We start from the raw sequence: 13,626 nt of genomic DNA on the forward strand, positions 1-13,626 counted from the left end.
AGTGACGCCACGGCGGCGGGAGCCGATGCGGCGCGCTCTTTTTGGACCAGGCCTGGTGAGCCGGCGGCCGCGCCGGCCTGACCCCACGCCCCCTGCCGGGCACCCCCGCTCCCTCCCGGGCGGCCGGGAGACGGCGTGCAAAGCCGGGTCCGTCCACTGCGGACTGCCCGCGCGCGTCTCCTTGGGTTTGTCACGGTTCTGTGACCCCTAAAGGTTGAGGGCTACGGAATTGGGAGGTGTCAGGCTGGCGCTCTGCAGGCTGTGGCGGGCCGCGGGGTGCAGGTGGGCATGGGCTGGGCCGGGGAGGGCAGAACCACCGCAAGACGGCCGTTAAAATACAAGTTCTGAGCCTCCAGGCGCCGGTTAAGGAGGCCGCCTGCCAGGCATCCCTGTGGGGTCCGCGCTCTGGCTTTCAGAGGCCGACGTGCAGCCCGGGTGAGACGCTTGCCCACTCGCTGAGGGCCCGGAGTTGAGACGGGGCGGGCATGGCCAGCATCACCCAGCTGTTCGACGACCTGTGCGAGGCCCTTCTGCCCGCTGCAAAGGCTCACCTGGGCCAGCGCAGCGTGAGCCGAAAGGAGGCCAAGCAGAGCCTCAAGAGGGTTGCGTACAACGCTCTTTTCACGAAGCTTTTTCGAGATGAGACTCATAAGCTGCAGCCTGACCTCTGGAAAGTCCCAGTGAAAAACAAGATGCTCATGCTGTCCTTTGACCTAAGAGTCGGTGGCCTGGGCCCCGAGGCTGACCGTTTGGAGGAGCTGGTGGAGAAACTCGAAGCCGCCCCCTGCTGTCCGCTTGTGGAGGTGCGGTCGGTTTTGGACCTCCTGGTCCAGCTGGCAGGGAGTGGGCCCCCTCAAGTGCTGCCACCCAAACGGGACTACTTCGTCAACAACAAGCACGTTGGGAGAAACGTGCCCTACAGCGGCTACGACTGCTATGATCTGAGTGTGTTTGAGATGGACGTTCAGTCTCTGATCTCCAGAGAGGAGTATTTATGTCAGGACACGATCCAGAAAGCGCTTCAGGTGATGGAGGCAGCGCCGGGCACCGGCCTGCCCTCTGTCGGGCTCTTCTCGTACGGTGACCCTTGTGGTGACAGGTTTGAGAGAGACACCCGGGCCTCGTTCTTCGGAGCCCTGGTGCACAGCCGCACGTACGACATGGATGTCAGACTGGACTTGCCCCTGGTGCCAGGCAGCGTGGACCTGTCTGGACTGTGTATTAAGGTAGAGTGCCCCTCTCCTGCCTGTAGCTGTGGAAGCATTTGGAAATGCCTCCTTTGACCTTCCTTCTGTCACGGTAAAGGTAGGGTAGCGCTAGAGTCCAGGTCACCTGGTGGCTGAGCTGTGCTGAGGTGAGGCAGCCGAAGTGGGCTTGCTGGCACCCACCTTCCTGGGCGAGGACGCTGCCGCCCACCAGTCCTCCAACATGCTGCTTTTCGTCTTGTATTTGACACGGCATGTTGTTAATTCACTTCCTCTGCCCTCTAGAATTGCCATCTAAACTTAATTAAAATGAGACATTTAGTTCCTCAGTTGCATAGGCCACATTTCAAGTGTTCAGTAGCCACATGTGGCAGAAAATATTTGTTCAGACTCTGCATGCAGTTTTATATACTTTTCCACCTGTAACGTGCGGTTTTCCTACATTGTCAGGTAAATCACTGGACTTTGGATGTGGCGGTTTTATACGTACTGATGAAAGGATGTGCTGTCATCAGTCACTTCCTTATGGGGTGTTAAGGTTATTCCCAGACAAAGCTGATGCTCTAGTGAACATCTTGGTCTATGTAAACTTTTCTGTCTCTGGTATGATTTTTATGCTGCATCCCCCAAATGGAATTTCCAGATTGGAGACATTTCATGAAAAATTTCATTGTAAGTTCTGTGGAGGCTCATGCATTGTGTGAAATTGGAATTGCTACATTAGTAAATTAATTTGTTTAATTACTTTTAATGGTTTAATGGAGGCAAAAACACTATGTAGTACACTCGTGCTCCAGAAAAATAGAAACATTCTGCTAGGTCTTTCCCATATGAGTAAGTGAAAATGTGTGGGGAATCCTGGAATTCTGATCACACTTGGGTGAAGGTCGACCCAAAGATGTTTGTGGTGTTTCCTTCTTTCCTCTGGTCTCCAGGTTCCTCAGAGTGTGGACCAGTCCGAAGATGAAGGGTTCCAGTCAGCATCCAACTTGACTCCTGATTCCCAGTCTGAACCAGGCATGACCCCCGACATGGACCTGTGGGAGGCCGTGCTCACCTACGAGGCCAGCAAGCGGAGGTGCTGGGAGCAAGTTGGCTGGTACGTGAGCGTTTGCCCTTAAATCACTTCTCCCCGCTGTGAATATGGCTTTACTCAGAGAGCCCAGGGAGTTGTTTGTAGAAGCAGCTGTGATGGGATTAGGAGCCTGGAAGCTTGGGAGTTGAGAGGAAGGCCTGGGAGAAAGGACTCCCAGGCTTCATGGAGGTTCCCAGTGTGCCAGCAACTTCCACAAATCACACTTTCCAGTTAGAGCAGTCAGTTGGCAACTGAGTTAACATCGTTACCATGAGGGCGGCCTGGCAGGCTGTGTGGTCAGTCCCAGGCATGGGGTGCTGCCAGAGGCGTTTTCTTCATGCCCACCGTCCCTCGCATCTAGAAGAGCTGGGAGCGCTCTGGCTGGTGAGCGCGTCAGCAGGGTTTCCCTGACTGCTGCTAGCAGCTCGCTCATGGGGCTCATCCGGGGCCAGAGGCCTGTCCACTCAGGACCTCTCAGAGTCTGTACAGGGCTTCTGTCTCTTGAAACTTCCAGAATGGGAATAGAGGACACAGATTTTCAACGTTTGGTCATGGCACCCTCTTGTCACATGTCATCTGTGGGTAGGTCCGTGAAATAGCAGCATAGGGAACACTGAATAAAAGAACTGCGGTTAGCAGGGAGCTGAGTGCCTCCTGACGCAGCCATGGGCTCCCGCAGGGTCTCCTGCACCTGAGCACCTGCTCAGGGGCAGACGTTTCACAGGTGTGTGTGGGCACTGGTCCTCTGGGGCAGCTTTCCTGGCGTGCTCATCCTCCCCACACAGCAGCTCCCTAACCACTGTCGGTGTGGCCCGCTGTCTTGTCTTCGAGCGCTGTCTGCCCTGTAACCCTGTGAGGCCTCAGTCCTGTCTTCTGTGTACAAAGCCACTCTAACCATCTGGCTTTCTGTTGAGCCCTCACATGTCTAAAATGTGGCCCAACAAGTTAGCCCTTTCTCTTAGCATCTTCATTGACCAATCAGAGCGGCTCCATTTCATCAGTCAGTACAGTTTTTTACACCAATCAAACAGGGTTTGGAGTCTCATTTGCATGAGGACGGAGCAGTTGGACCAGGGACGGGGACTTCTGTCTCTATGAGTCAGCTCCCCCTGGCTGGGAGAGCACACTTTCCCTTTCTGCCAAAGGCAGAGTAAGTTATAAACTCCGCCAAACTCCGGCCAAACCCGGCCAGCGTGGGGGCAGGCAGGACAGAGTGGAGCAGAGCTGAGCTGTGTGGTGGGCTGGAGTGGAGAAGCAACACTGGGCTGGCTCGCTGGCTCTCAATGGCTCACAGCCCAGCTGTTTAACCATTGAACTGTTAAGTCTCTTCCCACCCGCACCCCAAGTTGGGGACTCCTGTTGGTGTTGAGCTGTCAGCGATGACCTTTAGCTGACACTACTTTTCTAAGCTTAGTTTCTCAGGCCACTGTTCAGAAGACATGACCACTCCCCAGTTTCTCTTCACCTCTGTTCTCAAGGCACTTAATGTCCTCAGTGTCCCCACGGTGGGTGTTTCCTGTGAGGACTGTACCTGGCAGCATAAGCATAGGTGGCTTCTGCAGGCCGACCCCCAGGGCTCCTCCTCTACCTGTTCTGTCTCAGCCGCATCCACTGCCCCTGCCCTCTGAAGCTCAAGCTCACTTGGTGAATTTTTTGAACTGGGTCAGTTTCGATCCCAGCCTCCTGCTAGGTTCCTGCCGTGAGCGCTGGCCAGTAGGCAGGTAAGGGAGCTGCTTTCCTGCCAGAAGCAGAGCTCTGTCGGTCCACACCCAGGATGGCGGTCCTCCCTTGCTCAGACCTCTGGAGGACCCCTCCCCTGTGCTTCCCCCGAGAGCCAGCGCTGGGGGAAGCAGTTTCATTACATGAAGGGCTGAGTTCTCTGTGGGGACACGTAATGTCCTCAGTGTCCCCACGGTGGGTGTGAATTTGGTATTTTCCTTCATGGGCTTTTCTTCCTCAGCTCTGAATCACAGGGTAAAATATACTCACATAAAATTTACCATTTATCCATTTGTAGGTACGCAGTTTCAGTGGCATTAAGTGCATTCACACTCTTGTGCAGCTCTCACCACCACCATCTCCAGAACTTGCTCAGCTTCCCCAATGAGACTCCATCCCCATCAAACACTCCCTTTCTCCCCACCCCTCCCCCCAGCCCCGGGCACCATCTCCTACTTTCTGCCTCTGGATTTGGTTAGCGTAGGGACCTCACATAAGTGTGATCTCACAGTACTTGTCCTCTGCGACTGGCTAATGTCACTGAGCGTGACGTCCTCCAGGTCCATCTGTGTGTGGCATGTGTCCCAATGTCCTCCCTTTGAAGGCCGAATGACATTCCATGTGGGGTTGGAGCACGGCTTTCTAATCCACACTTGGGGTGCTCCACCTTTGGGCAGTTGTGAATATGCTGTGCTCGTGGGCGTGCAAACCTTGTACTTGTTTCTAACATGAAGTCACGTTGTGGGCAGTGGTCCTACTGATGCCCGCATTGTGCATTCTGCGTGCTGGGTACGTCAGCTTCTGCTGGGACTTGTCCCGAAGGCTGGCTGTGGTCAGCAAGAGCCTGTCAGACACTCTGCTCACTTGAGACTCATGCCTGATCGCATTTCAGAGGCATTATTGTGTTGAGTCACTTCCTCCTGCCGGTGGTTCAGTAGCTCAGATGCCTGTGACTTTGTCCCCCACACAGCGCCCCCGGCCACAGAGAGGAGCCCTACCTCACCGAGGCGGGAAGGGAGGCCTTCGACAGGTTCTGCAGGCTCCGCCTCGGGGAGCTGCAGGTGCTGGGCGGGGCCCTCCCACAGGCCTCGCGGCCCCTCCTGGTGAAGGAGCACGAGCTGGTGAAGGACGCCCTGAACGTGCTGATTGGGGTTGTGTCCTCCACGTTTCCCCTCTCCCAGGTAAGGACAAGGGTGCTCGCTGCACAGGCGTGCATGGCCCAGGGTAGGGAGAGCGTGGCCTTAGCTGTGAGCCCCAGTGCAGGTGGGGTGAGGCCCGCAGGGGACTACAGCGATGGTCTCATTTTAGCTCTAAAAACTATTAATTTATTAACGCCCTTTGACAAACTCAACGAACGTAAGATGTTTGTTGCTATCGGCGGAATAGTAGAAACAGGCCCACCCTGTCTGTGCCTTTCCCCTGCCATATCCTGTGCAAGGACAGGGCAGACCGCTTGCAGGAGTACCGCCACTGGAAGGGCCGCTGTCCTGTGACGTCTTACCTCATTGTCGATGGCTTTTCTCACTGCCGAGGACATGTCCCCTGGACAGTAGGCTGGGGGTGCTGCTCATTGTGACCAGAGCTGCAGCTGATCCAGCCTTTGCATTTCTCTGGGCGCTGCTGAAAGGATCTGTGCACAAAATGAAGCTGTTGGTACATCTCCGGCTGCCTTCTTTCACATGTGTGCCCAGCCTGTCTCCCTGTCTTAAGTGACCCTGTGCAGGGGCTGTTCTCGTATCTGAGTATGCTGGGAGCACAGCCTTGCTCCTCTGAAGCTTGTTCTAGAACACCATTTCATGGCCTTGTAGTGTTTTGTTGTCACACAACTCAAAACGTGCACCTCAGCCAGGTGAAGTGCACATTTCAGGGGCGTTAATTACATTCACACTGTGTGCAACCGTCATTGCTGTCTATTTCCAAAATTTTCCATGTTCCCAAACAAACTGTCCCCATGAAACACTCACTCACCTGCCCCTCCCCCAGAGCCTGGCACCACCATCTACTTTCTGTCTCTATGCGCGTGACTCTTCCAGGGACCTGCTGTGTCAGTGGAACCTACAGTATTTGTCCTTCTGTGACCGGCTTACCTCACTGAGCATGACGTCCTCCAGGCCCATCCGTGTTGTAGCAGGTGGAGCCTGTGACTTTGTCCCCCACACAGCGCCCCCGGCCACAGAGAGGAGCCCTACCTCACCGAGGCGGGAAGGGAGGCCTTCGACTTCCTGCATTTGAGGATAGATACTCCACATATATAGAGACCACATTTTGTGTGGCCATCCGTCCATCTATTGGTGGGCACTGGGTTGTGTCACCTTTCGGCTGCTGTGAACAGAGCTCTGTGAATGTAGGTGGACAAGAGGCTGTTTGAGTCCTGCTTTAAGTTCCTTGGAGTGAAAACCAGGAGTGGATTGCTGGGCCCTGTAGTAGCTCAGTGTTTAACTTTCTGAGGAACCAAGAAACTTTTCCACAACAGGTGCACCATTTTACATTCTCTCCAGCAACGTAGCAGGGTTCCACACCCTCACTAACACTTGTTGTTTTCAGGGTTTTTGGTAAATAACAGACATCTCAGTGGGGCTGAAGTGCTGTGCCATTGTAGCTTCGATTTGCATTTCCCTAATGACTAATGGTACTGACCGTTTTGTCATGGACTCATTGGCTGTCTGAGTATCTCCTTTGGAGAAATGTGTGTCTGAGGCCTTTGCACAGTTTTGAATTGGGTTGTTGAGTTGTGGGAGTTCTTTAGACATTTTGCATATTAATTCCTTGTCTGATTTAGAATTCACAGATATTTTCTCCGATTCTGTAGGTTGTCTTTTTACTCTCTTGATAGTTTCCTTCAAAGCACAAAAAGTCTTATTTTTTGTTGCCCTTGCCTTTGGGGTCCTGTTTAAGAAATCGCCAACTCCATGGTCATGATTTGTCTGTTTTCTTCTAAGACTTTGATAATTTTAGCTCTTAACTTTAGGTGTTTGATCTATTTTGAGTTAATTTTTGTATATGGTGTAAGGAAAGGGTTCAACTTCGTTCCTTTGCATTAGATATGTAGTTTTCCCAGCAGCATTTGTTGAAAAGACTTCCCATCGAATGGTCTTGGTGCGCTTGTTGGAAATTGATTGTTCATGTACGTGAGTGTTTATTTCTCAGTTCACTATTTTGTTCCATTGATCTGTATGTCTGTCCTCATGCCAGTACCACAGAGTTTTGATTACTGTAGCTTTACGGTAAGTTCTGAAACCAGAAAGTGTGAATTCCCCAGCTTTTTTCTTCTTTTTCAAGATTGTTTTGGTTACTAAGGCCTCTTGCATTTTCACATGGGTTTTAGAATAGGTTTATTTCTGCAGAAAACACCACTGGGATATTGATGGGGATGCATTGACTCTGTGGGCCGCTTTGTGTTAGGTAGTGTTGTCATCTTAAGAATAGTAAATATTTCAGTCCATGAACATGGTAAAAATAACTCGCATCTTAAAATGCTTAACCATAGAGCTGGGAGGACTATGGGTGGAGCTGGGCCCTTGTTGGCTTTCTACTCCTGACTTCCTGTTGGACTTTGTAGTAACTACGTGGGGAGGGATGCTGATATATACAACAGCCATCTTGGAACCAGGGTTGCTACTTTGTCTTCACGTGATCAGCCGGCTGGAGCCCCGGGTTGGAGGTGTGCGTTCCCGCACTGTGGTGGTGGTTTTTGTTTCTTTTTCTTTTCCCGAATAAACCGCTCTTTTGGTGGATTTTCTGGAGAGTTATTTTTGCCAGTCGACAAACATGGGATGTCTTTCCATTTATTTAGGATTTTAATTTGTTTCAGCAATGTTTTATAGTGTTCACTCTAGCAGCCTTTTGCCTTGTTAGTTAAACTTATCTCTAAGTATTTTATTCTTACATTGCTGTTGTAAAGGGAATTGTTTTCTTAATTTCCTCTTCAGATTTTTTATTGCTAGTATATAAGAATACAACTGATTTTTGTGTGTTGATTTTGCAGCCTGCAACTTTGTAGCATTTGCTTATTAATTCTGATAGTGTTTTTGTGGCTTCTTTGGGGCTTTCTGTATATAAGATTGTGTCGTCTGCAAATAGATAAGTTTACTTCTTCCTTTCCAACTTGGATGCCTTTTATTTCTTTTTCTTGCCTCATTGCTCTGGCTGAGACTTCCAGGACTGTTTGGACAGAAGTGGTGAAAGAGGCTTCCTGGTCTTGTTCCTGATCCTGGGGAAGGGCTTTCAGTCTGTCACCACTGACTGACCTTAGCTGTGGGTATTTCATGTGTGGCCTTTATCATGTTGAGGAGGTTCCCTTCTATTCCTAGTTTATGGAGCGTTTTATCGTGCAAGGGTGTTGGATTTTGTCAAATGCATGTTTGGGGCATCACTTGAGGTAATCACGTTTTCCTTCATTCTATTAATGTGGTTTATTACATTGATTGGTTTTCGTATGTTGAACCAGCCTTGCATTCCTGAGATTAAACCTACTTGGTCGTGGTGTGTAATCATATGAATATGCTACTGGATTTGGCTTGTTAATAGTTTATAGAGGGTTTCCTATGTTCATAAGGGATCCTGGCCTGTAGTTTTCTTTCCTGTGATGTATTTGTCTTCTTTGGAATCAGAATAATACTTGCCTCTTAGAATTAGGAAGTGCATCCTCCTCCTTTTCAATTTTTGGTAGAGTTTGAGAACAATCGGTGTTAGTTCTTTGTTTGGTAGAATTCACCAGTGAAGCCATCTGATTCTGGGGTTTCAGTTGTTGAGAGGGGCCTTTGTTACTTTCGTTTTCTTTAAATCATGGCAAAATACACAACATTTACTGTGTTTCCCCGAAAATAAGACTGGGTCTTATAATAAGTTGTGCTCCAAAAGACGCATTAGGGCTTATGTTCAGAGGATGGCATCCTGAAAAATCATTCTTGGGCTTATTTCCTGGTTATGGCTTCTTTTCGGGGAAACACAGTATCATGTTAACCTGTTGGGAGGTGCTGTGTCGGTCCCGGCCTTTGATAGTGGTCCTATTGGCTGGGAGTGCCTGAGGCTGTCACACAGCCATATTTACTTGTGGTGAGCGCCCCCAGACATGCCCCCCACCGGCACTTGTGATTGCAGGACGCTCCTCAGTAAGAAACCATCAGGGAACTTTGAAGAACAAAATTCATTTCTCACAGGTGTTGGAGGGTACACAGCATGAGCGGGACCACCCAGCGAGGTCTTGGGGAGAGGGATGGGGGAGGAGACCTGGGGCTCTGCCTTTATTGGGGTCCAGGATAGGGGTGCCTAGGGTTTCATGGGTTCACTGTTGGTGGATTTAAAACATAAGGGTGGGAATTAGGGCACAGGAAGGAGAATTGGGGTCCCTAAAGGGTCAGTTATCTAAGTTACCCTGGGGTTCCTAAAAGGGGAACTTCCAGGATGGGGCGGCTGGTTCCTCGTCTCGGTGTTTTACTAGCATTTTCGTCGTGCAGCTGGAATGTCCGAAGGGATGTTTCTGAAGTGGATGCATGTCAATCAGAAGCTTAATGTCAGGCACTTACCCCCAGTAGGGCTTTGGTTCCCTGGTCGGTGTCCTCTTTACAGGTCTATTTAGATTTTCTGTTTCTTCTTGAGTCAGTTTTGTGACTTTGTATGTTCCCAGGAATTTGTCCATTTCATCTAGGTTATCTAATTTGTTGGCAAACCATTGTTCTTGGTATTTTTTTTTACAGTCCTTTTCATTTCTCTAAAGGCTGGTAGTGATGCCCACATTTATTTCTGATTTAGTACTTTGAGTCTTCTCTCCTTTTTTTTTTTTGTTGTTGTTGTTGTTTTTAGCTGTTTTTTTTCTTGGGCCTGCTAAAGGTTTGTCAAAGAACCAACTTTTGGTTTCATGATTCTCTTCATTTCTAGTCTCTATTTATATCTGCTTTCATTTTTTTTAAATTAATAATGAGATTTTACTTCATTTTTAAAAATATTTTTATTGGGGAATATTGGAGAACAGTGTGTTTTTCCAGGGTTCATCTGCTCCAAGTTGTCCTTCAATCTAGTTGTGGAGGGTACAGCTCAGCTCCAAGTCCAGTTGCCATTTTCAATCTTAGTTGCAGAAGCACAGCCCACCATCCCATGTGGGAATTGAACCGGCAATCTTGTTGTTGGGAGCTCGTGCTCTTAACCAACTGAGCCATCTGGTCTCCCCTCCGGCAGCTCAGCAGCAGCTTGTTGTCTTCAATCTAGTTTTGAAGGGCGCAGCTCACTGGCCCATGTGGGGATCGAACCAGCAACCTTGTTGTTCAGAGCTCACGCTCGAACCAACTGAGCCATCTGGCCGCTCCTGTCTGCTTTCATTTTTGTTATTTCCTTTTTTCTGCTTTGGATTTAGTTCACTTTTTTTTTTTTTTTTTTTTTTTTAAGGGTTAAGTGTGCTTTGCACATTCTGGCACTTGGTAAATATACTTTCTCTTTTTTTTTTCACCAGTCTATTTTATTAATCTTTTCCAAGAGCCAGCTTTTTTTTTTTTTTTTTTTTTAAGATTTTATTGGGGAAGGGAAACAGGACTTTATTGGGGAACAGTGTGTACTTCCAGGCCTTTTTTCCAAGTCAAGTTGTTGTCCTTTCAATCTTAGTTGTGGAGGGTGCCGTTCAGCTCCAGGTCCAGTTGCCATTGTTCGTTGCAGAGGGCGCTGCCCACCATCCCTTGCGGGAGTCGAACCGGCAACCTTGTGGTTGAGAGGACACGCTCCAACCGGGCTCAGTGGCAGCTCAGCTCAAGGTGCCGTGTTCAATCTTAGTTGCAGGGGGTGCTACCCACCATCCCTTGAGGGACTCGAGGAATCGAACTGGCAACCTTGTGGTTGAGAGCCCATTGGCCCATGTGGGAATCGAACCGGCAGCCTTCGGAGCTAGGAGCATGGAGCTCTAACCGCCTGAGCCACCGGGCCGGCCCTAGTTCACTTCTTTTTCTAGTTCCTTAAATTGTGCAGTGCAGATATCGATTGGAGACCTTTCTTCTTAACGTTGTCACTTAACAGCTATAAATTTTCCTGTGAACACTGCTTTCGCTGTATCCCCCAAGTTTGGGTTGCTGCCAACCATCAGATTATCCTCGTTCTCTGTGGCTATAAACAGTATCGTGGGGAACGTGCTGTGGCGGATACCTGTGTGCACCCTCCATTGTGTCCCCGGGGCACATCCTTGGGAGTCCTGGTATCAGATCTGATGGCACTTGTTTAAAGCTTCTGCCCCCAAGAAGCAGTTCCGTGTGCACATCTCCTGGAGAGCAGAAGGCACCCTGTCTTCGGTGTCCTTTTCCACACATGGCTCGACATTTTAAGCCTGGATTCTTCAGTGTGGTCAGCGAAAAACCACACCTCATTTCTGTATGTTTTTAGTACTAGGGGTGGGTGGGACAGCTGGGTGTGCTTTGTAGCCATCTGCTTTTAGCTTTTGGAACTTCCGGTCTCTGTGTCTTGGGTTGGGCACTCTGGGCAGTGCCGTGGGGCGGGGAGTGGGGTGGTGGTGTGCAGGGGAGGTTCAGGATGCCCAGCCTCCGCGACCTCTCCGCTGCCCTGTCCAGGCGACTCAGGCCTTCGTGGTGAAGCGGGGCGTCCACGTGTCGGGAACGTCCCCCGAGAGCATCAGCAGCCTGCTGTCGGACGTGGCTGAATGCGGGACCTACTACACACGCCTGAGTCACTTCTCTCTGCAGCCGGTGCTGGACTCCTCGTGCAGCAAGGGCCTCGTGTTCCAGGTGGGGCCCGCAGCCTCTCGCAGGCTGGCAGAACTTCTGAGAACTGTACACACATCTGGGGAGGTGCTTCCTTGACCCCCCCTGCCCCCAGGTCCTGGCACTGAGAGCCTTGTTGCCTTGTAACGTCTCAAACCGATGGCTGCTCTTCAGGGATGGGATGTTTTACCTCATCGCCACTTCCCCGGGAACCTGGGCAGACATGCTGGGGCCGGGGGATAGTGGGAGGCAGGTGTGGCCCACAGGTGGGGTCGCGGGGGAAGGCCCGGCGGTGTGGGCTGGGCGCACCCTGCTGTTCCCCACCGGGTCCCCAGCGGCGACCAACAGTGGGTCTCCCTTATTTGGCGAGTTGAAGTTCCAGGAGCTGGGCTGAGGCAGATCTTCCGTGAAAGCATTACAGCTGGCCCCATGCTCAGCACGGTCCCCAGGACGTGGGTGCAGCCGCATGGCGGCGGGGGTGGGGGGGCGGCATCCACGCTGAGCAGGACGTTCTGGGAGCACTGACAGGAGGGCGTCAGGGGGGATGGGTGGAGGACGCAGGGTGCCAGGCTCAGTGGGGGCTGTTGGGCTGTGCGGGTCCCTTCACGGCTTGGCACTGTAGCACGGTGGACACGATGACGGGCAGCTTTTAGACAGTGTAGACTGGGCCCGCGGAGCTGGGTCAGAGTGGGCCGGGAAGGGCAGGGGGAAACTGAGGACGGCGGGACTGTGCTGTCGGCTGTCTGGGACGTGAGGGCAGGACAGCTGTGTCCTTACTGGTGGGTTTTCCTGCAGACATCCTATAAAGGTGTGGGTTGAGCTGCGGCCATGCGGCTGTGGTGCCGCCCAGGACGCATGTGTCACAGACCCCAGGGTCGGAGCGGCCAGGGACCCTTTCAGAGCTAGATCTGTGTGCAGTGCCTGGCCACGCTTTCCAGAATCCCACCTGGGACCCACTGGTGCCAGTTTCCTGGAGCGTCTGGCCCTGGCTGCAGGACAGGATTTGCTGTGGGCCTGGACTCCTTGCTTCCAGTTGGCTGGGGTGTCTGTGATGCCCATCCCCAGGAGAATGGAGTCCCGGGGTTGGGGGTGGAAGCGAAGCCCTTTTCCCCAGCACCTGTCGGGTCCTGAGCTCGGCAGCGGCTGTGTGCCCAGCCGCCCTCCTCTCAGCCCCCTTGCCCGACAGGCCTTCACCAGCGGCCTGAGGAGGTACCTGCAGTATTACCGGGCTTGCGTCCTTGCCACTCCGCCAACGCTGAGCCTCCTTACCATTGGTTTTCTCTTCAAGAAGCTGGGCCGGCAGCTCAGGTGAGCCGCAGCATGGCAGCCAAGTGTGGGGGCCGTGTGGGGGTCGGCATGGGGGGCCTGTGAGAACAGCACTCCTGGTAGGTGTCTGGACGGCCCCTGCTCCACCTGAGCTCACCAGGTGCTGGGCTGCTGTGCAGGGACACAGCAGGGTGGAGAGGGCAAGCCCCCGAGAGGAGGCTTGGCTGTCATCCCGGCCAGAGGTGGTGGCCACCTGGGTGAGGCGGTGGGGGTACAGCAGGGGTCTCAAGGTAAAGCTGCAGGTATGGGGAAGGGTCATGTACTCCCAGCGATCTGGAGTCTTGGCTGAGCCTGGGAAGGGGGGAGCACGGGCTGCCCCGGGAGGGGTCCAGCAGGAAGGTGAAGTCTGAGGGCCTGGATGTGCAGGTGGTTTGGAAGCTGAGCACACAGACGGGTAGGGAAGGGCCTGCGACGTGTTCTGCTCACCTGCTCGCACCCGGGCCTGGGGGCTCCGAGCACCTGCTCACCCGCTCTCACCTCGCCTCTGTGTCTAGGTATCTGGCTGAGCTCTGTGGTGTGGGCACCTGCGCAGGGGAGCCCAGGACTGCGTTCCCCACTGTGAGTTCTGCTTTCTTGCTGAGTGTTGGCCTGGCAGGCTGCAGGAAAG

At 52.2% G+C, this 13,626-nt stretch overlaps 1 protein-coding gene across 2 annotated transcripts in view; it reads left to right on the forward strand.

The window, feature by feature from the left end:
* Positions 1-13,626, forward strand: part of TUBGCP6 (tubulin gamma complex component 6) — a 23,326-nt gene continuing 9,700 nt past the window's right edge. Inside the window, exons 1-6 of one of the 2 annotated variants that reach the window (XM_019712318.3) lie at positions 1-1,226; positions 2,141-2,304; positions 4,970-5,180; positions 11,544-11,717; positions 12,880-13,001; positions 13,514-13,577. In XM_019712318.3, the coding sequence (XP_019567877.3) occupies positions 486-1,226; positions 2,141-2,304; positions 4,970-5,180; positions 11,544-11,717; positions 12,880-13,001; positions 13,514-13,577 (1,476 nt within the window). In that variant the 5' untranslated portion in view covers positions 1-485. The remainder of the gene's footprint in view (positions 1,227-2,140; positions 2,305-4,969; positions 5,181-11,543; positions 11,718-12,879; positions 13,002-13,513; positions 13,578-13,626) is intronic. The other variant, XR_012494209.2, reaches the window with a different exon arrangement.

The sequence above is a fragment of the Rhinolophus sinicus genome, chromosome 1, assembly GCF_057876585.1.
Source record: "Rhinolophus sinicus isolate RSI-liver-muscle chromosome 1, RSI-T2T, whole genome shotgun sequence".
Taxonomy (NCBI): Eukaryota; Metazoa; Chordata; class Mammalia; order Chiroptera; family Rhinolophidae; genus Rhinolophus; species Rhinolophus sinicus.